A 23621-nucleotide genomic window follows, 5' to 3' on the forward strand; every position below is an offset into this window, starting at 1 on the left:
CTGGGGCCACGAGGGCCCCTGCAGCCGGATGTTCCTGAAGCCTGCCCACGGCATCCCCCGGCTCACGTGTTCTATACATAGATATGGACATACATGCATAGATTATATATTCAGAAGAGAATGTCTTTAAGCTATAGTGGGGGAATGGTTATATTAGTTGTACAAGGTGAGAGGGTAAGAGGTTAGGAGCTTACAGAAGAAAAGGTTGAACGCTAAGAAACAAAAGGTGGGAAGGAGGGATGAAACTGCAAAAGGCCGCTGTTTAGGAACTTGAACCAATAAAGGAATGGTCATGAAATTCATCAAAACCAAATCCATATATTTATACTTCCAAAGCTCAATTCTCATTGGCTTTTAAGATCTGCAGTTCTACACCCCCAGTTCTGCAAATACATTTCCACCACCTCCACCAGCACCTCTGTTCAAATATTCATTAGAAATCGCTCCCCAGTTTCATTCCTGGAAAGGCAGATTAGTTTCCAGTACTACATCTGAAAATGAAGGTAAGTTTGTTTGCTATGTTTCTCTACGCCTGCGTTGTTGAGAAAGAAAGTGAAGATTAATTTTTCACATCTACAAGAGGCATCCACCACACAAGTTTGATCAAGCTTTTGACATGTTTGATTGCAGTTCTTTGGTTGGATGCAAAATAAGTTTAATGGGAAACAAGGGAGCAGTAAACCAAATACAGTTTCAGCTACTCGTAAGCATTCTTTTGTCTTCTTTTTGTTTCTTCTAGTTTTAAGACTTACTTCATGCATGCACTCACGCATATATATTTTCACATTTATCGGTATATATTCTTATTTTGTTAATGTGAAGTAAAAGTTTTCTCATTCCATCCCTCATCCAAGCCAATATTAATTAATTTCAAGATATAGAAGAACCTAGCTAGCTTCAATTTGGCTTGAATAATGATCATAAATGAAATATCAGGGTGTCTAAGAGATGTCGTTTCCACAAACACTGTAGTCACTAGTGTAATTAAGCCTGATTAAGTTTCAAGCTGGAACACTATTCCAAGTCACATGAAATGTTGTTGAGTAATGTAGGTTGGCCTACATCTCTTGTTTACCAGTGGTCGATTACTCATGCACTTCCGCAAGTAAATTCTTCATGTTTGTAAAAACCGAAGAAAAAGGGACAGGGGATCTAAGTTTTTCGCACATGCATGTTCTTTTGTCGTTAAAAAACTGCACCATGGAGACTTGAAGAGCCTGATAATGCCACAGGACAAGTGGGACATGCTGCACATGTGATCTTCAATCTAGATCAAACAAAGCTAAAATAAAAAAATAGTTCTACTCTTGAATTAATATCGGGTTTCCTGTTCCTTTTTCCTTCTTCTTGTTTTTATGTAGGTCGTATGAAACAAGAGCCACGAGAAGAGTTCAGTGATTGGCCTCATGGATTGTTGGCAATAGGAACTTTTGGTAACAATGACCTTAAAGAAAACCCTCAATGCCAAAATACCATTCAACAAGATCATCCGTCCGATATTCAAGAGGAACCATCTTCCTCCGAGGATTTACAAGAGTTTACACAGGAAGAAGTTGGGAAACTACAGAAGGAACTAACAAAGCTCTTGTCCCGAAAACCGACTTCCGATGTGCAAAAAGAACTCGCAAATTTACCGTTGGATAGATTTCTTAATTGTCCATCCAGCTTGGAAGTGGACAGGAGAATTAGTAATGCACTTTGCAGTGATTCAGGGGACAGAGAGGAAGATATTGATCGGACCATTAGCGTTATCCTTGGCAGATGCAAAGACATCTGTGCGGAAAATAAGAAGAAAGCCATTGGGAAAAAATCAATTTCTTTCCTTCTCAAGAAGATGTTTGTTTGTGCAAGTGGGTTTTCACCTGCTCCAAGTTTGAGCGATACACTACAAGAATCAAGAATGGAGAAGGTATAAGCACAACATGATTTATTAATTGCACATTCTGTCTTTTCTTCTTTGATTGAATTTCTTTTGTTAATCAAAGATTGTCATCTACAGCTTTTGAGGGTAATGCTTCACAAGAAGATTTACAGTCAAAATCCTTCTCGAGCATCATCCTTGAAGAAGTACTTAGAGGACAAACAAACACCAAAACGGCAAAATAATCAAGATGAAACACGGGAGAGAAAGAGTGAAGATGGATCTAAATGGGTCAAGACAGATTCTGAATGTAAGTCATTTTTGGATTTTCATGATAGAATTTTTTTTTTGGTCAAAAACCAACCAATCATGTTTTTTAATTACTCCTTTTGACTGCTTGTTTTTTCCATATTGCAGATATTGTTCTAGAAATCTAAAATCTACCTTTATATTTGAAAGCACCAAAGCTTGCAAGGTAAGAAGAATATTTTTTACAAAAAAAAAAAAAGAAGAAGAAGGAAACCCTTCATTAATTTCTTGCTATAAATGCTTCCATGATTAGTATTCTAAAGTGTTCATTCATTTCTAACTAACTTCATGGAAATCAAACTCTGCAGCTTCCAATGTTGAAATCTAGGATTCAAGAACTTGGAACAGCTGCCTTCGTTGGTTCAGAACAGGAATTTCAAAGGAGTAAAATCTACGAATAAATTTGATGCGGTGGCTCGAAATTACAGGACCAAAAAATGTATAATTCAGACAGCAATGATCTCTATTTTGTGCTAGCTGTGCTTCCCCCACTTTTTTTTCATGGTCGTAACTGTGAATGCAGTGCAACCCATGTTCCCAGATACCTCAGACGGATGTCTGTATTAGCACTGGCACAGCTAGACATTATTTATTTTTATCCTATTTTATTTCACCCTTTTTCTTTTTTATTTGTTAAAGCTTCACCTTTTGTAAGATGAATTTGAGGTGAATAATATTTTGATTGACAATAAATTATTGAGATGCGGGAATCTTGATTATGCGAATAATGTTTCTTGAGTTCCAATCAATTGGTCTTTTAGAAGCCAAGTTTAGATTAATCTCATTTGTTGATGAAAACTTGCAAATCCAGTGTCGATGCCCAATGGGAAATTGTTAGATATTTGACATTTTGACTCAAATTTTAATTGTAAATCAGTTTGGGTTTTGCTTGAATTTTATTAAATGAGAATTATTTGATGATTTAGTTTATTTAAAGAGTAAATATACTTAATGGATATAAGATTTCTTAATGCATAGGATATGGAAAATTGCTAAAGATTTTAATGTGAAAAATGAGTTTATAGGAAGGTTTTACAAAGTTGTAGGGATGGAAGAAAAAAATGAAAAAAACACCGGATTATGTGAAATAAAAGGTTCTTCACTAGCTTAAACACTACAAAGGGTAGAAGCTGGATTTGATTCAAAACTCGAGTTTAGTGTTTTATTTTAAATGTTTTGTATTTATTGTAATTTCTACGTTTATAATAAATTAGTTTTCTCTCATTTATAGATATAGAGAATGGATGCTAATCATATTAAACATCACCTCTTCTGTCACTTATTTTTATGTTAACATCGGTGTTGAATAACTTTTACTTGAAAATTTTGATAGAAATAACATCAAAAGTGAAAAAAAATATGTATCTTGAAAATAATGTAAAATTTGGGAATTTTGTGGATGATTGAATTTTTTTCATGGTTTATAATATATATATATATATATATATATATATATATATATATATATATATATATTGTGGATACTCCAACAGCTCTAAATTTCCAAGGCAGGGTACTCCTCATTCAAGAATCCTTGTTTACTTTGGCTTTTATTCTAACAATAATCATTCAAAAAAGAAACAAAAAAAGAGAGTATGTTAGTGTTTTTAACATTTAAAAAAAAAATCAAAAGAAGACACAGAAAACTATCTTCATTTGTGTAATTCAATGAACAAACAAAAAGTCAATCCTCGATTGTTTAATTAATTAAGGAATGGTATTCTTAAAAAGAGTAATAAAATGAGCACATTACCACTTTAAAATAAAACCAAAATTTTGATACTTATCTTTTAAAATTTATAATAATGCAAATTGTCAACTTGGCAGTAGAATACAAAGAATTCTTTTGTCAAATCACCAAAAGAAAAAAGAAAAAAGAAAAAAAAAAGAAGAGTGCCCCATTGAGGCATGAATGATCCCTAGCTTTAGTATTCTTGGTACATCAAATATTGCTTTGGATTAGCTCATTAAAGCATTAATCATCATTATTCTTACCTTTGTTCTCTTTCTTCGGTAGTCTTTGTCACAAAGATTGTAGCCTTTTGTTGATTAGAGCCATTGATTGCTTCTCAAGCCTTTTTCTATCATTCAAGACCTTCAATTAGTCTTCTCACTAATGGATGTTACCACTAATCATCTTAACAATTAAAAGACAAGGGAAAATAAATACATCAAAATTCCAATAGTGTTCCATTCTTTGACCAAAGTTTCCATCATTTCTCAGTTGACTTCGCATCCTACCAATGAGCTTCACCCACGTACTCACATCCACGGTTAGTTCCCCTCGTCTGATCACTTCCACACTTCCATTAAGGATGGATATATTAAAATATAAAAATATAAACAAAAATCGAATTTTTTTTCTTTTTATTTCTTGCTTTTAACCATTCTATTCCTTTTTCTATCAAAAATACAAAAAATGAAATAGAGTTAGAAATGGAAAACCCAACAGCAAAATCTACTCAAATATATCCAATTTCCGCCATGTTAGACCCCAAACCCTAATTCCCAATCCATTTCCCCTCTTGTTCTAATTTTCCCGCATTTTATTGGGTTTCCACTTAATTTTCTCTCTCTTCCGGCACGATTGGATCTGAGTGCTCTTGTATTTTTTTCCCCAACCCCACTTAGTCCCTTCAAACCGGAAGAGAAAAAGAGACCCAATTTCCTAACTTTCCAGGGTTTTTTTAAGTTAGAGCTTTTTTGGATCTAGCAGTATAGAATTGTGGGAATTTCTTAGGGTTTTTGGGTAATTCGTGATATTTACGTCTCTGGGTTGCTTCCTTTTTTTGGGAGAGGTTTTATATTGCTATTTTTATTTGTATTTTTGGAGTTCGGGGTTAGATAAAAAAAAGGGGGAGAAATTTGAATAGCCAATGCCATATTTGGGTAATTGGTATTTGAAAGCTGTATTTTTTTCGGTGAATTTTTTGGAGAGACCGAAAAATAAGTTGATCAATGTCTTGGGCAGGCCCTGAAGATATCTACCTTTCTACTTCTCTTGCCAGTTATCTTGACAGTACGTTCTCTCTTTCTTTCTTTTGTTATTGCTGTTAAATTAATGGTGTTTTTGGATTAATATTTTGCTAAAAAAATCATGTTTTTTTGGCATTGGCTGTTGAGTTATTTCTTTAGTAAGAGCAATTGTCGCTGTCCTATGTTTACATGCTTATGGGGTGTTGAATTTGTTGTTGTATACTTAAGCTCATGAGTCTTCTTAATTTCAACGTTTATGGTGGAAGACTCTACAATCAACTTTAGATATTTTTTAGTAGTGTCTTTTAGGATGACCCATGTATTAGTTAATAATCAGCATATAGTTAGGGGAAGTTATCAGTTTGAAGTTTGTTTTGATTATGTAAAGTGTTCAGTAGGATTGGAAGATAGATAAGTTTTCAGGGTTTATTATGGAAGAAAATTGAAAATTTTTCAATTTTCAAGGGATTGGCCAGTTGCATGATTATTGATAGTCTTTCTGGTCAACACTGTCTAAATTATGATAGGCTGCTGAACTGTAATAAATCATGGTCATATTCTTGCTTAACTGTTATATCTTTTCTGGAGCTTTCTGATATTGTTACAAGGTTTTAGTGTGTTAAGTGACATCTCTTTATTTTAATCATCACTTTCAGCAAGACATGGATCTTTTGTAGAGGATTTAGATGTGATGTTTGATTCAAACATATGTTTGGAGCACTATTTTTTGTGTTACCAATGGTTGGCACCTCACTCTACTATATATGATGCAGAAAAACTTTTAGTGCTGCTGCGGGATGGTCGAAAGCTAATGGGAACATTACGTTCTTTTGACCAATTTGGTACCAATTTCTTCTTCTCACCTAAACTTATTTGACTTCACATGACAACATTTTATTCTGGTCTCTGAAATTTTTTAAATTTGTCTCAGCCAATGCTGTTCTTGAGGGTGCTTGTGACAGAGTTATTGTTGGCGATCTTTATTGCGACATTCCTTTAGGTCTATATGTAATCCGTGGGGAGAATGTTGTCTTGATTGGTGAGCTGGTATGACTTAGCTAAGTTATCTTGTTTCGTTGACTTACTTGAGTCTTTGCTGTAGTTTGTTCCATGCTTGTCCTCTTATTTGCATTTGATGTGTTAGGACTTGGAGAGAGAGGAACTTCCTCCACATATGACTTGTGTTTCAGCAGCAGAAATTAGAAGGGTAAGTCTTTCAGTCATTTTTTTGTATGCCTTACTATGTGTTTCCTTTACCAACAGAATTTCCTTTGAGACACATTTGGCTCTCCTAAAGCTCATCAGCTCTTCTTCTTTTTTTTTTGAGCATCTGCAATTTCTATGTGGACATCTATCACTTTTTAAAATGTTGCCATGTAGAAAAACTAGACAGAGTAAAACATTGATAATCTTTGAAGTCAATAAATCCAGATGCTTTGATACTTCAAAATTTTAAGCATTTACATGGATTTTGAACATGAGGATGGTGGAGAAAGGGGTGACATGATGAATGATTTTAGTGGTCATTAATATGGGTCAAATGGAGAGCATAAGCAGTTTTTTCTTGTGAATTTGTCCATATCTCCTGATGTTTTGTATAGGAAGAATAAATTATGGAAATTTTAACTATTTATAATAGGAAAACATCTTTTGTGGAAGAAATTATCATCTTCACAGATAATAAAAGCCAGCTGTTTGTGCTTGTAGCCTATATCAATTCTTTGAATGGCATGCTTATTAGTACTTGGTTTACTAATTCAATCATAAGAAGTAAAAAAGGTTTAAAAGAAATTGGCTGTGCCAGACCTGTTCCCTCAACCCAGTTTCTTGGGTAGGAATGCATGTTTCGTAATGATTGGAGTGAATCACCAATTATGTCAGCTGCATGATTTCATATGCCTAAGATGCAATTATATATATACAGAATCATTTTTTCTAGTCGGTTCATTTCTCTTCATAATCTGGAAATCAACTGCCTTACCTCTTACAGAGGCTACTTTGTTGAGAATGGTTTGACATATCAGTTAAATGTTTAAACACAATTAATTAAAATATGTTATGCTATTTTGGTAGATAACTATATTTTGTCTGGAATGTAGTTGCACTGTTTTGTTTAAAGATTTATTTATTTTATTTCTATTTTTTTTTTTTTGCAAAAACTAGTTCATTGCATGCATATATGTTGTGAAGTATTTATGGAACACACATTTTTTTTTTCTGGAATGATTGGTGGTCTATAGTTTCCCTGTTAAAAATGCCCTTTTGTTATTGGATTTTGAGTTTCCTTGATAAATAGCATTGCAACTTATGCAGGCACAGAAAGCAGAAAGGGAGGCAAGAGATCTGAAAGGTACAATGAGGAAACGAATGGAGTTCCTTGATTTGGACTAACTTATGTTTCCTGCAACCTGTTTTGCAATCCGCAAGTTTTATGGCGGTTGGTGTAGGAGATGTGTAGGCTAGAATCAGCTCCATCATCTCTTTGTTTCTCATTTCCCTTTCTGCATTAAATTCTTGTAACATTTGCAAACCATGTATCTGACAAAGCTTAGCTGCGATTTACGGGTGGTCTAATTTAGTTTTTTTATTTTTTGGCTTTTACTAAATATTCGGAGATTTAACTTGGAACTTGGAAGTCTCCATGTTATCTTGAATTCTCATAAATAATTGCTTTGCACTGCAGTAAACACTTGTTTCTTGACATTGATGCCAGAGAGAACTTCCTTTGCGTGTGGATAAAATAGAAACAGGGAAGTACAATGGAATTCAAACAGAAGATATATTGTGACAGGTCCACAATAATCAGAGGCTCAAACCCGAATCAGATAGCTGAAAGGCACTTTATGTTTAAAATGTGTGATAGATCATCAAACAGGGGAACAAAACTAGAGGCTATTGATGAATTGTGTGTTTTCTGACACCCAAGAAAAGAATACAGAGATGTAAGTTCTGTATTTAAAGGGAGACAAGGTTCCTGTGAAGAATTGTTGTGGGAGTTTTTGGGCATCTAAAATCAGAGTACTGATGACTGGATAGGAAATGCATAATTCTAGCACGTACCCTGGCATGGCCCATGGGCATGGCCTATGGCTCCTAGCCCTTGTTAAACCCATTGCCGTTAGCTTTATTGACAAAAACTGGGGAGTGGGTACAAATAAACCGACAGTGTTCCTACTTGCTCTATCAAGTAAGACCAATTCTCACTTCTATTAGTATTATCATTAATTAAGCATTAATCTAAAGCACCGCTTAAGGAAATTCAATGATGATTAGCCTTTTTCTAATCTTACATTATACCCAAAAGTCAAATATCCAACGGTCAGGATTAAATCATCATCAGCTTTGCCAGTTTCCCCCGTACCTTATCATGCTCTCATTCTTACTTGAAATAAATTCTAGTTACACACGGTTTACTGGCCCCTTTTACTTTGGCCTTAGCGTTTAGCTCTCTCCCACAAGAAGAAGGCTTCCTTTCACTCTGCAAATCAGCAGATCCAACCAAAAGCTCCATCTTTTCTTTCTATCTGACTAATAGAACTCTGGTTGGAAATGCTGAAGCTTCAAAATTCTCTATTCCTTCTATCCCTTTTGTGTTTCTTCTGCGTTTTTATCGGTGACGCTTCAGTTCATGAGTACAATGGAGAGAAATTCGTCAGTAAAGGCAACGCATTCGTCGTCCATGGCGGCAGCGAAGGCATTTATTCTTCTTTTCCTGACCCCCACAATGTAACTGCCGTCGGTGGTGACTCTTACATCCGGTAATTTTTACTTTCCCATTTTTTCTTCACAATTGCCATGTTGTATGTAAGTATATATTGGTTTTGGCTTTTAGATCTCTTTATTTTCTTGATGGTTTTAGTGGCTTTATGTTGGAAATGTGTGGGATTTGAGAACTGTTAGGATCTGATACTGAATTAGAATTGGTGGCAAGACGAAATTGGCTAGAAGCAGTGGTAACAAATTTAAAGTATATGTATTTTAAGTAAAACGGACTAAAAGATCAAACTTTTTTCTACCCGAAGAGAATAAAATATTAAATTTTCTCAAAAAACTAAGATTCCTGCTGATTTTCTTTAATTAAGTCAGTGGTCCGGTCAAGTCAAGTTAAACAGAGTACCTACGTATTAGAGCAAATAAGATTTTCAATGTGGAATTAATTTAGATGTTTGAATACCTGAGAGCATTGAAGATGTTTCTCTGTTTTTTTTTTTTTTTTTCACTTTGAATGCCTGATCTTGTGTGGTAATCTTGAACCAGTTTTGAGAAGATTTCATTCCGTAGACCCAAAGAATTTGCTAACTTTAGTTCCCAGTCGATCCAAGCAGTTGTTTTTGAGGTGGAAGATAGAGAGACAATTGGAGGTTCAGCTTATGGGGGTCAAAGAGCTGTTTGTTGCACGGCGGATCTTGCAAAACTGGGTGTTTGTTTGGAAGGAGAAGTTATTTACCGCCCTTCCACAGAGAATCCTACCTGGCCCAAAGTGTTTGGCATTTCATTTAATGGAGATGAGGAGGTTGCAACATTGCCATCAAAGTCTGTTCAAATTACTAAAACTGGGATGTATAATTTGTACTTCATTCACTGTGATTTAAATCTTAGAGATTTGACTGTGGAGGGGAAAACTGTATGGAAAAATCCTACTGGCTATCTACCTGGTAGAATGGCACCACTGATGAATTTCTATGGGTTCATGTCCCTTGCTTTTGTGATCCTTGGAATCTTTTGGTTCTCACAATATGCTAGATTTTGGAGGGAGGTTCTTCCTTTGCAAAACTGTATAACATTAGTGATAACACTTGGCATGCTTGAGATGGCTCTTTGGTATTTTGATTATGCTGAATTCAATGAGAGTGGAATCAGGCCCGTTGGGATCACCATGTGGGCAGTTACCTTTGGTACTATTAAGCGTACAATTGCACGGATTATTATTTTGATGGTTTCCATGGGTTACGGTGTTGTGAGACCTACTCTTGGTGGGCTTACATCAAAGGTAATCATGCTTGGAGCAACCTTCTTTCTGGCATCCGAAGTTCTTGAATTGGTGGAAAATGTTGGTGCAGTGAGTGATCTTTCTGGAAAGGCCAGACTGTTTTTGGTTCTTCCTGTGGCCATTTTAGATGCCTTCTTCATTCTTTGGATCTTTACTTCTCTGTCTGCAACTTTAAATAAACTTCAGGTATTTTTTTCTTTATCTTTGTCAGTGATGTCAAGTTAATAGCAATATTTGTTTTTTTTCCTTGCAACTCATTCATGTTTAAGAGTGATTTCTTTAGATCCTCTATGATAAAGATGTCCATCTTCACCCTTTGCAAGTGGATATAAACAAGTGATGATTGATACTGACAGCATTTGATCATATGAATAATTAGAATCCTCACAAAAATAGGAGAGGAGATCCTTATAAATTCCTAGATGTTTAGTTAATATGAAGGAAGTGGAGATTCTTATAAGTTCCTTCACGTTGTAAGTTAACAGCCTCCCCCAACAATATTTATTTTAATTAAATGGAAAGAAACATTGAATTTTCTGATTACGAACTTAAATAAAAAAAGCTATGCCTTGCATATTGTGCCTTCTACTGCTTTAAAATCCAGGTGCATCAATTTGTTTCTGGTAATATAAAAAATTGAAGGTGTAATAAAGAAGGTAATAATAGGCATGGTTCCTAGATAATATTTGCTACTTGATCTGTGGTCTAACACATGCTTATGCATGCATTTCATTGTCTATTGAGTTTTGGCAAATTCTATGATGCAACTTAACAACAGTAATCACCCATATTTTATTGTTTTTTTAACATTAACAGTGATGACAATTGAACTTTAAGTAAAATATTTTGCAATTTTTTCTCACTAACGGGTGCAACAGGCTAGAAGGATGGTGGTAAAGCTGGATATATACAGGAAGTTCACAAACGCATTGGCAGTAGCTGTTATTGTGTCCGTGGGCTGGATATGCTACGAGGTAGTCAAGTCCTTTATCTTGGATGCTTTTTTTTAGCTTCTTTAGCAATAGACTTAAGTTTAGCACGCAATTTACAAGAAGATAAAGAACACGAAAGCAATTTAATTGTCCAACCTTGCATCTTTACTTTAGGAAGCATGAAATGGATTAATCAGAAACTCCAATGTATAGTGTGAGCAAAATATAAATTAACATTTTAGAAATGGCATGGTTGTGTAAAACCTCTTGCATCTTACAACTTTTGTAACTCTGTATTTTCAGCTTTATTTCAAGTCAAATGATGTCTACAATGAGCAGTGGCAGAATGCCTGGATCATCCCAGCCTTCTGGCAAGTCTTATCTTTCTCTCTGCTATGTGTCATCTGTGTTCTTTGGGCACCCTCTCAGAATTCAATGCGGTAAAGATCTAGCTTGTTGAACCCTAAGCTTCTCTTTCTGCCATCCCTCTTCTAATTGTTTAAAGCATTTTATGGACATTACAAAAAAAATTCATGCTATCAAACTTTTTAAAGTATTTACTAATGTAAGTCAAGGTAATACCCAGAAACTTGAGATGACTTTATATGCTTGATTATAATGTGTTTGTCAGTTTTATCCGTGTTACTGAGATTAGAGACTTTTAGCTGTGCTGCATTGTGGCTCAATTAAAGTTCCAGCATTTTTTTAATGGTGGTTTGGTGCTTGGAGATTTATTTCAATGTCTTTACAACTTCTTGTGCACTCACCATTTGGTTGTTCTGATCTTAATAGGTATGCTTACTCTGATGAAGCAAATGAAGATTTTGACAAAGATGATACTACTTTGACACTCATACAACCCTCTCCAACACCTTCAAAAGATTTTAGAAGTGCACCAGAAGCTAGCCCAGTGCAGGGCGGTAATAGGGCATCAAATGGTGATTTGGAAGAAGACAAGACAGAGTGACCTAAAAACCCCAGCTGTGAATCTGGGATGCTTAGAACTGGGTTCAACGTTCTGATTCACTTAATTGGAGGCCTTGTTATTGTTGTAACGATGATCCAACTTTTCTTTGGACCGTAATGATATGAGGGTGGCAATCGTTACAACCAAAAGTCAGCCCTTGAGCTCTTTCTTTCACTTACCCTTTTCTCACTCTTTTTTTTTTTTTTTGCTTTACCCCAAAGGTCATATTGTTTCTTTGTATTTGTTAAGTTAGTCATTAAATTGTTCATCAGTTAGTTGTTATCAAGGGAACTCATTAAATTGTTCATCAGTTAGTTGTTATCAAGGGAACAGGCAATCCGTGCAATGTCCTCGTTGAGATTAATATAGTTTGACATGTTATTTAATTAGCTTCTTTATTATCATTATTAAACAAGTACCATCTAAGATTGGAGAATTTTCCAAAATTCTCTTGGAAAGTTAAGAGTTCATTCATAAAGAAAGGATGTTTATGTACATGCACAAGTGGGTCAAAGACTGGAAAGAGCACAGTCTGAGCCCCTCTGATCCCATACTGGTGGACAAAAACACCAGTGACCAACCCTGCCCTTCAAACTATTCACCTAAGCATTTACGTATAGCCCTTAGCCAACACTTCCCACCAGCACAAAAGATTAAAAACCATAGAAGAAGCCAGTAAGACAGGGAGACAGGGAAACATAACCAGTGTGCCTGTTTCCTTCTCTTGCTGCACCAAGCAAAAACTTCTAGAACAACAAAAATCAAACTCCCAGATTTACAAAGACCAAAAGCCCCTTGTTCCCCACCCAATCAAAAGTGAATCCTTGGCACCGAAGACCACCACCAGCAAGGCAGACTCTAGGACCACATTAAACCCCTGCACGCACAGATCAAGAATCTTAAGCAGTGAGAAGCCAGCCAGCTGCGCAGGCCACCTATCTCTTCCTGGATGTTATTTATTTTCGAGTTTAGTTAGAGCTTAATCCCTTGTTCTTAAAGTGCATTTTTTAACAAGGAGGATGTGATTTATCCTCCAGAAAGAAATGGAGAGGACATCAACGATGTTACATATTTTTTTGATTTTTTTAATTACAAAAAAAAAAATTTAATTTTTTTTAAAAATAAAAAATTATATATTAATCAATAAATCAATTCTCTTTATTAAAAAGGCATTTATTTCTTTATCTGATTGGTAACTGTTCGTTGTTTTCTAAATTGCACGTGACACTGACCCTCCTTTTTTGTGTTTCTTTTGAGAAATTGTGCAACTTCCCGGAAGAATGTAGCGTCTCTGACCAATACCAGATCCTTTTGAGAGTCACTAATTTATCTATGAAGGGTAAAGAAGGATGAAAGGTGAGGGAAGTAAGTATCCTTCATTTCAAGCATCTTATGCCACCAGAGCCCTAATCATTTTGCATGCTCATCTATTCATCAATTGCAAAGCAGCCTTTTGACCTTTTCCACTGTACTTTTGTTTGGATGATCAACGAGAGGAATTTATATATATGCCTATAAAGTAGTGCATCGGCAGGCCTTGATTTGACCTAACAGCCATCATCTGCTTGAATTTCAAGCGAATCGCCATTCTCGTGGCCAATTATTTTAGCTAGTGCATACGTCAAATACCGATCCACCACTTTGAAAGAAATCTTCATCGATAACCAATTGTAGCAGTTGGAGTGTGAATCGTAGTCATAAATTCGCCCTAAATCTCATAAGCAGACACATTAACGTAAACCAAATCTTTTTATATACTATAAAGTTGAATATTAGAAGATAAAAACCAGAGAAGTTGACTTGACAAATGACAGGCCAAGTTCCAGGTTCCAGCATCACATTTCAATTTAAGCTTGTCCCCAGTATTTGTCTCCATCCATATATGTAATTGAAGGAAAGATACCGCCAATTAAGAATGCTTACCTTAAACATCAATGCCTATGATACTTAGTTACTTACCTTTCTAGGAATACGCAAATCAAAGGGGTACGCCAACTTAAAATGTGGCAAACAAAAAAAAAGCTTCTTCATATCATACCATTAATAATAAAAGCAAACACACATATAAAATTACAAATGCAACAATAACCGTATGAACAAATGGAACAAAATCTAGAATGTGGTAACAAAACCAACATGATGCTTACAGTGCAGAAAGCATTCAGGCTCCGGATCCTGGCTACTCTGGAATGCTAACACCTGATGTTCCCAAACAACTTGTTGCTTTCTCAACGTTAAAAAATAATTCAATCAACCATTATTAAACAGATTGGAGAGCTCAGGTCAGCCCAGATTCACCAGCTCCACATGGCCCAAATACCCCCACAAAAAATTGAAAGAATGTCTCCTAGTTTCTACCATGGCAAAACTCAACTCAACTCACCTCCACTCCTTTCACTGAGATCTCCTCCTCAAGTGCTGAGACACAGGGTTTCCCTCAAAGAAATCCAACACAGCGGTTTCCAAGTCTTCAACTGAATACTTGATGTAATTCTCTGGGTGCTTTCCACTCTCTATATGACTCCTAAACCGCCCAAGAAACGACCTGTAAGCAGGGATCAACTTCTCGGATATAGAAATCCTTAGTTCCTCCCTAAGCTGAGCATCAGGTATCAACCATGTTGCTTGAGTCCTATGAACCTCCTCAAACATAACATTGAAAGTCTTAAACCTTTCCCTCAATGCACTCTTGGACACCCCAGAAGAAAAACCCCCACTCACATGCAACCCTTCATCTCTCAGACAATACAAAACCCTCACCCAAGTAGCTCTCTGATAACTCGTGGCGGCCTGCCTAAACTTCCCTGTCAACTTCCTCAAATAATCATCCCCAATCATTTCCCTCAACTCGGGCGACCCTTTAACCTTCTGAACAATGTAATGAACATTATTCATTATAAACAAATGTGCCAAAGATGCATCTCTATAATGCTTAGACTTGCCATCCAAATTGAATTGCAAAATAACAATAATCCAAATCAAATGCAAAGCTAAAGGGGTTTTGCCTTCCAACTCAGCAAACTCCATATCCGGGGTGGATGGATCACCCGAATACCTCGAACCCGTAGATGGTTTCGACATTATAAGCTCAATCAAAGTCTGTTTATAATCAGATATCAAACTGATATAATTCATAACATACCTAGTCAAAGGATGGATCGTCCCACCAGGGACAGGCACTCTCGACGGCTCTCTTAAAACTGCGTTTTCGAATTCGGACAAAATCCCTCGTGCCGCCTCGGCCAACCTGGACAAAATCTCCGCAGCCTGAACTCGAATCGAATCCGATGACTTCGAATTGAAAACCGCCTCAATATCAGGCAATAAATCCATCAAAGCATCGTGTAAGTCAAGAATCTTAAAAAGCTTTTCAGGAGATCTCCTACTTATACTTATAGCTTCCGCGAAGTTAAATAACTGAATTGCTGGCCCTTTAACCGTTTCCATAAAACACGCGTCATCGATATCCGTTCCAACACACTCAAAGATTTGTTCGCAAAGCTTCTTCTCGCTCGCAAACAAAATCCTGACGCAATCTTTCGCCGCGCGAATCCAACGCCGAATTTTACTCTCCAAAGCTTCCCATTCAAGCCTTTGGATATCTCCGATGCTGAGCTTCTCGATTCCGAGTTTCCGAAAACTCGAGTCAACGGCGGTTTTCCTCACGCTCCCGTACACTTGAATACACTCACGCAAGTAACCAGACGAGATCATCCTCATCGCAATCGCTTGTAAATCGGAAATCGCTTCGGCCGGCATCAGATCCACTTCTCGGATACTGCTCGTAAATCGGTAACTCGAACTATCCGAAGATTCACAGTGCTGAAACTGGAGAAGGTTGTTGCTACTGTTACCGTGGCTGCTTAAGCTGTCGTCTTCTTCGAGCTCGTGAAGAGACGGAGTTGATATCGAAGACGACATTGGATCGAAGAGAGAATCGGTTTCCAAAGCGGATGTGTGAGTGATAAGAATATTGCGGAACTCGTCTTCGAGACGAGCCATGGCGATCTGGATTGTGGTGTTGACTTTTGACTGGTCATCGGCGGCGTTGTTGGAAGAGGATGAGATTGACGCGTTGGATAAGGACCGTTGGATTTCATCGACGGCTTGGAGGTAAAGATCGGCTTCCTGACGATCCGTTTCGAAGATCATTCTCTCTCTTGCTTCTTCCGATGCCGTTGAATCCCACCGTAGAATTATTTTCTCCGCCAATTCGTAGCCGTGACTGTCCTTATTACTACTCTCCGGCGGCTCCATAAGTAACTTTCAGAAACTAAAAATATCGAAACTGCAGAATTTGCAAAAAGAGAAAAGAAATCCTTTTTTGGAATCTTGGGAAAGGGTTAAGGAAAAGCAAAAGACTGAATTTGTGTTCTTTTTTTGTTTTGTTCTTAAAAATATTGGAAAAGGTGGCGACTGTTATGGCGGAGACGGAAAAGATGGTGGTGGGGTGGGGCGGAGGTTTTATTTTTTTTATGGAGAGAGGAAGGGAAAGGGGAGAGAGATAGAAAGTTAATAATGAAATGTAAAGTGGGCGGTCTAGTAAGGCAGCTGATGGGATTTTTGTCTGAACGTGAATTTAGAGAGAGAGAGATGAAGAAAAGTTGGTCTCTTTTGTGGAATTTTGAAGGATTATTATTGTTGGACTTTTAATTTTGACACTTTTGACTTTTTTTCTTTATTTTCTCTTCTAGATTTTCTGCTCTTTTTCTTGCCATAATCGCCCCGATTGGGTCTTTCGCCGTCGAACCTGCCGCGAATTTTGCTCCTTCTGCCTCTTCTGGAATCTTTATTTTTACTGGACTTTCTTCCGCTTTTTCCTGTTCCCTCTGAATTCATTTTGTTGAAAATAAAAAGAAAATTGAGAATTTCCGGTGGGTCGCTCTCTGCTCGCTAATTTGATGGTCCCGATTTGATTGCCCAATAGGATCAAACCCGGGCCTTCTCTTTAAGGTTTGAAATGGGTCCAGGCCCATCCACATTCCTTGACGATCGGCTACCCTTCTTCCCCACATGTTTTTCTTTTCTCCCTCCCTCTGTTTTTTCAGTCATTTCTTCTTTGTACAATTAATGAATTTCATACAATAAAATCAGCCATCGTTCTATCAATTCTAGATCATAGCTCAATTTGTGCTGCTTCCACACCTTATTAATTATAAATTCCAAGCTGCCTATACATCAATTTTTGCTAAGTGGATCGTTATTTCCTAATTCAATTTGTCAATTGTAGTATTTTTATTTTATTTATTAATGCCCTAAACATAATTCAGAAATTTCATATGCATTTCCTGGTGGCCCAGCCAAGCAGCACCTTAATATGCTGGAAGCTAGGCTACTCCCTAATTAGCATATATTCCTGTTCACCCTTGCTGCCCCTGGCCACATACATAACATCTTAAATTAATCAAAGATTTAAATGATGAATTAAATGAAGTCAACTAATCTACTGCCAAATTAGGCCTACATTCACGTGCATGCATTCTTTGCACGTAAATTTTTCGATTTACATAAATCAAGTTTTTAATGACATGAAATATGTTGGTGTACAGTTTATTTTTATAATTAATTTGAGGATTTTATGATGAATCTTGATTAATATAGTAATAATATAACAATAACAACAATGAAGAGGAGAGAGGAATGGTTGTTAAATCGGGAGCTGCACGAGTGGCTGGCTGCAGCTTCCTTGCTGGGTAATCAAGATAGTGGAAGAAAACCTCAAGAGTTTTGTCTTTTCCTCGTGTACTTCTTCCCTGTGGTAATGCTCTTCTGGCACAAGATTTTTAAAAGATACAAGTTGGATTGATAGGTACTGCTAAAAATTTATGTACTAAATTTGTCTCATTAGGGAGAAGCCACACTTGCACTGCTGCTAAGAACTCTTGAATTTTTCACTACTTTCTCACTACATTCTCTATTTATTGACTTGAATTTCACAATTGACAGTATATTTAAATTTATGTCAATAGTTACTATAAAATTTTTAAATGAGCTCACTGGTTTTTTGTTTACTGTAAAAAGCATGGCTGTGAGTCCTGGTATGAGTTCACTATTTATATGAACTTGAAGGAGGGGAAAGCATGAAAATAACCATCAACAATATTTTTTGTCTTGGTCCTACCTCTTTTATATAGGTGTAAAAAATTTGCACTTCTAACCCATGCATTTAGTGAAAATTCCAATCGATTATAATAAGCCCAAGAATCACTGTCCTGGTTCAATGTGCAAGTATGGGAGCTTGGGAAGATGTTCAAGTTATATAATTCTATGGCAAACGTATGCTTATTGCTGTATGCCAGCTGTATTGAGCTATATGATGTAGAGATGAGTTGACTAATATAATGTTTTTAATCTGTCAGAAGCAGAGTGTTAAGGCCAAACAGTTAGGCTTGATATAATGCAGAAAATCCCAAAAATCTTGGTTTAATCAGAATTTAGATGAGACAGTGAAGCCAACCTCTATCACTTTACAGCAAAGGCCTTTTTGGGGGTTGGGACACCACCGCTTCTCCTCGACTTGCTAAATGTTGAACTTGTTGGGAAAATCTAGAGGAGATGAGCTTCATATTAGTCGATGAAAATGAGATTTTTGGAAAAAAAAAAAAAAAACCCTTTGATGTCTGGGATGGGATATTGTATTGATTGTACAGCTACAAGCCAGAACATCCTGTTTATAGAATTAATTTACTGGCATTTGCTTCTTTAATGAAGAGTTAAGGTTCAAATTTAACCTCTTTCCTTGCCCATCCTCATTTAGAGTTCCTACTAACACTAGTTTAGTGGTAGTAAACATATTCAAACAATATAGAATACTTATAAAACATGTTTCAGCAAAGTTAAAACAAGGAAAGTTATAGGCTTGAAGAAATTGGAAAGCGCTACGCTTAGATTTCAACATGTTCTTCACCCTTGTTCGTATTTAACTTAAAACCTAAAACTTCTACAAGAGGGGCCTAGAGATCGTTGTAGAAGCAGCTGGAACTCATTCTCTGTTGAGAATTAAATACAGACAGTTTCCACATCATAACATCAATACTTCTCTTTACATACTTGAGCACGTAATTGCTTTGTAGCTGGCTAGTAGAAGGCAAAGACAAACTCACCATCACGACGCCCTGACCTATCTTCAAAGCTTTATGGTCCATGTCCCGTTGTTGCGTGCTCACCTTTCCCTTCTAGGAAACTAGATGAGTTACTATTTGCTGCATCTGGAATTCCATCTCGAAGAGATGGGAAGACTTCAATTGTTCTAGCGTGAGAGTGAAACTCTATGCCTCCCTCTACCTCTATCTCCTCTATCATTCTAATGGCTTCTTTCATGTCTAATCGCTGGTCAGGACTATTTTGAGTGCAAAGTAAGCCTATATGGAGGAGCTTCTCCATGCTAGCAAGTGAATTTTGGCAGCAGGCAATCTCTGGATCAAGCAATTCAGCTTGTCTTCCTTCTGAAAATGCAGATGTCACCCATTGGACTACATCAGTCCCACCTTTTCCATCGCTAAGATATTGAGAAGGGAATTTCCCTGTAAGGATCTCAAGAATGATAATTCCTAGGCAGTATACATCACTTTTAGGGGATACCATTCCATGTTGTAACGCTTCCGGGGTCTTATATGCAAACAGGGCTTGTGCCCCGTTAGTGTTTACTAATGGCCAAAATCCATAGTCCGAGAGAAATGGATGATTATCAGGGCCGAGCAGAACATTACTTGATTTCAGATTTCCATGAGGCACATCAAGAGAAGCAAGTTCAGTGTGAAGATAATCTAGTCCCTGGGCAATTCCTTGCACAATCTTTAGTCTGGCAGGCCAATCAAGTTCAAGACAGGACGTGCCATGATCACCTGGAGAATTATATGTTTTTATCAGAATTCATGGATGATACAGTATTGCGTATAAGGACATAAAACATATATAGGAATGAAAATGCTGAATGAGTTCAAAAACGACAGCAGATTGGAGAACATTTATGCAATGATTGTGAAGCTAGAAAATGGAAAAAGCTAGTCGGTACTCCTCTAATCGACAACTAAATGACTAATGAACCACGGGGCATGTTCAGGTGTTAAGAGCAATATCACATATCAATGTCCTCAGAAACCTCTTCATCTCATTTCCCATCATGCTAGTGAACGCATCCTAATATGGATTCTCAGCCATTGTTTGCCAAACCGGAAACAGAGCAAAAGGCAAAATTCATTCATTTAAGGATTGGAGACGAATATAAGAAACAAGGGCGGAAAATATAAACTTGAGGGGAAGATAATTTTATACCATGCAATAGGTAAAGCAAACTGCCTTTAGGAAGGTACTCATAGACAAAAAGTTTTTCATCTTTCCGGTAGTGGTAAGCTAGAGGTGTCAAAATATTGGGGTGTCGTAGCTTTCCAAGCTTTCTAACATCTGTATCAAACGCATCTTTTCCTAACGCATTCATCTCCCTCATCCTTTTCGCCACCACCGCGACTCCATTAGCCATCACGGCCTTATAAGAAGATCCCAACCCTCCAACACCAAGTACTTCTGCGGCTGCCTTCATCAAATCTGGCAACCCAAAAACACCCTTTTCATCGTTTACCATCACTAGTTCAGCTACAACACCAGCACTGCCCTTTGCATGATTAGACCCTCTACGGCTAGAGCTTGCATTCTTCCTGCTTTCTTCCATTTCTCTTCTAGCTGGCACCGAAACCTGCACCGAAACTGCCCCGTCAGGGCTTCCCCTTCCAAGGACGTCGGAATCCCCTTTCTTCTTTTTCCTCCATCTAATTGCAAAGAAGAGAATCACTGAAAGTAGCATCACCCCTAGCGTTATGATTGCAGCAATGATCTTCTTGGAATCATTTTTACGTCCATGATCCTGGACAACTGGCGCAGTATTTTCTGGACTTGACATTGGCCCCGGGGATCTATCGATTGCCTTGCTACAGTCAACACCGACCTGTTCTCCGCAAAGACCTGGATTTCCCGCAAATGAATTTGCATTGAATTTTGACAAACTAGAAGGAATCTCCCCTACAAGCTTATTGTTGGACAAATTGACAGACTTCAAACTTGGGGGATTAAAAGCCGGAATATGTCCACTAAATTGATTGTTTTCGAGATGTACGTCAATGAGATGAGGCAACTGACCCAATGAATATGGAATGTTCCCTGTAAATTTGTTATGTGATAACCAAACTTTCTTCAATGACTCCATTTTGGCAAAGTACTCCGTTGGGATTTCACCCGAAAACAGATTCCGTGACAAGAATAAAGCCTTCAAAGCACCCAAACGATTGATTTCAGGAATGGTACCCGTAAAGGAATTGTTAATAACACTGAAAGAACGCAAACCCTTAATCCAGACCAAAGCATCAACATCAATATTTCCTGATAATCCCATCCCTTCAAGACGCAAACCGGTGACAATGCCATTGTGACAAAGCAGTCCGTTCCAAGTACCTTCTTCATTGCAAGGGGCCGAGCCTGGCACCCAAGAATCCAGAGCACTAGCATTGGTAAAAGACTTCTTGAGCATTAACAAGGCCTCAGAATCTGATACCGAAAATGTCAATGGCAACAGGACCAAGAATGATGACAAAAGGAGAAATGGCCTGAAAAGCCAAGCCACGGCCATTACTTTAACCGGAAACTGAAAGCCTCAGGGAGGTTTTTGGCAACGTATTTTTAGTAGTCGTATGATCGGGGAGAGTTATTGTTGTGCTAAATTTTCGTATTGGCTTAGATTGTTGTTGTGTTTTCCTCATGGTGTCGGTTTGTCTGTTTTCTTTTTTTTTTTTGTTTTTTCTTTCTGTTTGTTTGGGTGAGGGCAAAGAGAGCCTTAGAACGAGGGAGAAGGCGCAAGTTTTGAACAAGTCAAGTAGACAAAAAAACCGTTATTACAGTTAACATGTACGGATTGCAAGGACCATCACCCCCTCAAAACTTCGGCTTTCAGCCTATACTTTTGCAGTAATAAAACAGTGTCGACCTGAATAAATGGGTAGGCCATAAGCCGAATCGCGTGGAATGCTTTTTTTGGTGTTTACTTTCTACTCAATTCAATTGATGAGATTTTCACAATCTACAATTCTCTTCCTACAATATCTATCTTATTAGGCAATGTTTAACATTCCTTTCTTCTTCTTTTTTTCCCTCTTTTAATTAATCTTATTAAAACAAGAAATGAGAGATTAAATATTTATAACATAATATTAATTAATATCTTTTTTCGTTACAAAAATAAATCATTTACAGGGTTTTTTCTTCTTTTTTTTTTGCGCGTGAATTTTTTTAATGATTTAACGCATATTACTGTGAGATTTTTCTTTTTCTTTTTTTTTTATTTTTATTTTTGACACTTGTGTATATCGTGGGCTCGTGGGGCAGAATGTTTGGGTTTGGGTGAGAGGGCAGAAAAAGGGTTTTTTGGCCCAAAATTCATCATTGGAGCAATTTGTAGTCCATGTTATTGGGTGTTACGTGGATTTATGACCCAACAATCAATCTCGAGCTAGGTTTTCAAGCTTGTCATCTAAAAGTGGTCGGCATGTTTCTTGGATCAAGTAAAGAACTAAGGACTGAGGACCATGGTTTGACTTTGACATTTTTCCTATGATTACCATTTTTTGATACCGAATCAAGAAAAACTATTCGACAACAGGGGGAAAGGTATCCATTAGCACAAGCTCAAGGAATCCAAACTAGGAATCTAAGAACCACGAGCCATCGACCACAATCCGAAATAGTATAAAACAACTCAATTATGAGCTAAAGAAATAAAAGGATGAAATGATGGTGAAATGTTTAAATTCTGAATTTAATTTTTGTATTTTATTAAATGTTGGATTTAGTTTTTTTATTATAATTTGCATTAATCAAGTCTTTGTATTTTAAATTTTATTAATATCAATCCAATTATTAACCCCAGATAGTTTTGTGTGACTTTTATCACTTTGACAAAAAATCTATATCTTTTAGAGTCTAATATATTCAATGATATTAGATTCTTACACATGTTTTAGAAATAGATCACACCATCAAAAGAGTGCACAAACCCATCAAAAATTTTAACTCTCACAATTCCAAAACCCATGACTATCATAGTTGAGTTATCACCCAAAGTCAAATGTCCGACCACCATTTCTTGAAGCAAAATCAAAATATCTTTTTTGGAGCACACACGAGTGATAGAAGCAAAATCTAAACATCAACTACCACTAAAATATCTTCTGAGATTGTAAGGACAACACAATCATAATCGTAAGTAACAAAAACACATTCAACTTTGATCATATTACTCTCATCCCTTTTTGTAGGACAATGCCTCTAAATATGTCCATACCTTTCACATCGAAAATATTAAACATTGTTGGATCTAAACTTATCACCCTTAAATCTTTTACCAATTGAGTTGGACCTCTAAACCTCAACCACTGATGTCGAGTCAATTGAATTGAATCTCTACCCTTTTATTTGTTTTAAGGTTAGTGTTATTTGCAAAATAATGAATCAAATGACAACAAAAACTAGTTTGAGACATGATGCATTGTCCTTAAGGTTAATTTCGGCCTCTTCAAAGTATGAAACTCGATACAAAAGAAC

At 36.9% G+C, this 23621-nt stretch overlaps 5 protein-coding genes across 5 annotated transcripts; 3 read left to right on the forward strand and 2 right to left on the reverse strand.

Annotated features, from left to right (window-relative positions):
• The first annotated feature begins 447 nt into the window (after positions 1-447).
• LOC18596248 (protein DEEPER ROOTING 1) lies at positions 448-2898 on the forward strand. Its single transcript, XM_018122705.2, has 6 exons — positions 448-503; positions 631-703; positions 1362-1909; positions 2000-2171; positions 2279-2336; positions 2479-2898. The coding sequence occupies exons 1-5, from the start codon at positions 498-500 to the stop codon at positions 2296-2298; spliced, it is 819 nt and encodes a 272-aa protein (XP_017978194.2). The 5' UTR covers positions 448-497; the 3' UTR covers positions 2299-2336; positions 2479-2898.
• A 1652-nt stretch (positions 2899-4550) lies between these two features.
• On the forward strand, positions 4551-7733 carry LSM1B (Small nuclear ribonucleoprotein family protein). Its single transcript, XM_018123598.2, has 5 exons — positions 4551-5189; positions 5920-5988; positions 6078-6193; positions 6291-6353; positions 7460-7733. The coding sequence occupies exons 1-5, from the start codon at positions 5129-5131 to the stop codon at positions 7535-7537; spliced, it is 387 nt and encodes a 128-aa protein (XP_017979087.1). The 5' UTR covers positions 4551-5128; the 3' UTR covers positions 7538-7733.
• An 817-nt stretch (positions 7734-8550) lies between these two features.
• Positions 8551-12421, forward strand: LOC18596250 (Lung seven transmembrane receptor family protein). The gene is made up of 5 exons (XM_007024608.3): positions 8551-8904; positions 9404-10322; positions 11015-11110; positions 11372-11508; positions 11861-12421. The coding sequence occupies exons 1-5, from the start codon at positions 8696-8698 to the stop codon at positions 12033-12035; spliced, it is 1536 nt and encodes a 511-aa protein (XP_007024670.3). The 5' UTR covers positions 8551-8695; the 3' UTR covers positions 12036-12421.
• A 1616-nt stretch (positions 12422-14037) lies between these two features.
• Positions 14038-16846, reverse strand: LOC18596251 (exocyst complex component EXO70A1-like). The gene has a single exon (XM_018123905.2). It carries the CDS (start codon positions 16290-16292, stop codon positions 14430-14432), a length of 1863 nt encoding a protein of 620 aa, XP_017979394.2. The 5' UTR covers positions 16293-16846; the 3' UTR covers positions 14038-14429.
• A 1981-nt stretch (positions 16847-18827) lies between these two features.
• On the reverse strand, positions 18828-21654 carry LOC18596252 (Leucine-rich repeat protein kinase family protein). Its single transcript, XM_007024614.3, has 2 exons — positions 20310-21654; positions 18828-19879 (listed from the first exon to the last, which is right to left on the reverse strand). The coding sequence occupies exons 1-2, from the start codon at positions 21652-21654 to the stop codon at positions 19170-19172; spliced, it is 2055 nt and encodes a 684-aa protein (XP_007024676.3). The 3' UTR covers positions 18828-19169.
• Between the last annotated feature and the right edge of the window lie 1967 nt (positions 21655-23621).

Source organism: Theobroma cacao, chromosome 6, assembly GCF_053813885.1.
Source record: "Theobroma cacao isolate CCN51 chromosome 6, ASM5381388v1, whole genome shotgun sequence".
Taxonomy (NCBI): domain Eukaryota; kingdom Viridiplantae; phylum Streptophyta; class Magnoliopsida; order Malvales; family Malvaceae; genus Theobroma; species Theobroma cacao.

Coding starts and splice junctions, on each gene's coding strand:
- LOC18596248 (XM_018122705.2), top strand. Junction 704..1,361: donor AAATACAGTTTCAGCTACTC/GTAAGCATTCTT, acceptor GTTTTTATGTAG/GTCGTATGAAACAAGAGCCA. Junction 1,910..1,999: donor AAGAATCAAGAATGGAGAAG/GTATAAGCACAA, acceptor TGTCATCTACAG/CTTTTGAGGGTAATGCTTCA.
- LOC18596251 (XM_018123905.2), bottom strand. CDS start 16,292: ATGGAGCCGCCGGAGAGTAGTAATAAGGACAGTCACGGCTACGAATTG.
- LOC18596250 (XM_007024608.3), top strand. CDS start 8,696: ATGCTGAAGCTTCAAAATTCTCTATTCCTTCTATCCCTTTTGTGTTTC. Junction 8,905..9,403: donor GGTGGTGACTCTTACATCCG/GTAATTTTTACT, acceptor ATCTTGAACCAG/TTTTGAGAAGATTTCATTCC. Junction 11,111..11,371: donor TGGGCTGGATATGCTACGAG/GTAGTCAAGTCC, acceptor CTGTATTTTCAG/CTTTATTTCAAGTCAAATGA.
- LOC18596252 (XM_007024614.3), bottom strand. CDS start 21,654: ATGGCCGTGGCTTGGCTTTTCAGGCCATTTCTCCTTTTGTCATCATTC. Junction 19,880..20,309: donor TTTGCTTTACCTATTGCATG/GTATAAAATTAT, acceptor ATAATTCTCCAG/GTGATCATGGCACGTCCTGT.
- LSM1B (XM_018123598.2), top strand. CDS start 5,129: ATGTCTTGGGCAGGCCCTGAAGATATCTACCTTTCTACTTCTCTTGCC. Junction 6,194..6,290: donor TTGTCTTGATTGGTGAGCTG/GTATGACTTAGC, acceptor TTGATGTGTTAG/GACTTGGAGAGAGAGGAACT. Junction 6,354..7,459: donor CAGCAGCAGAAATTAGAAGG/GTAAGTCTTTCA, acceptor CAACTTATGCAG/GCACAGAAAGCAGAAAGGGA.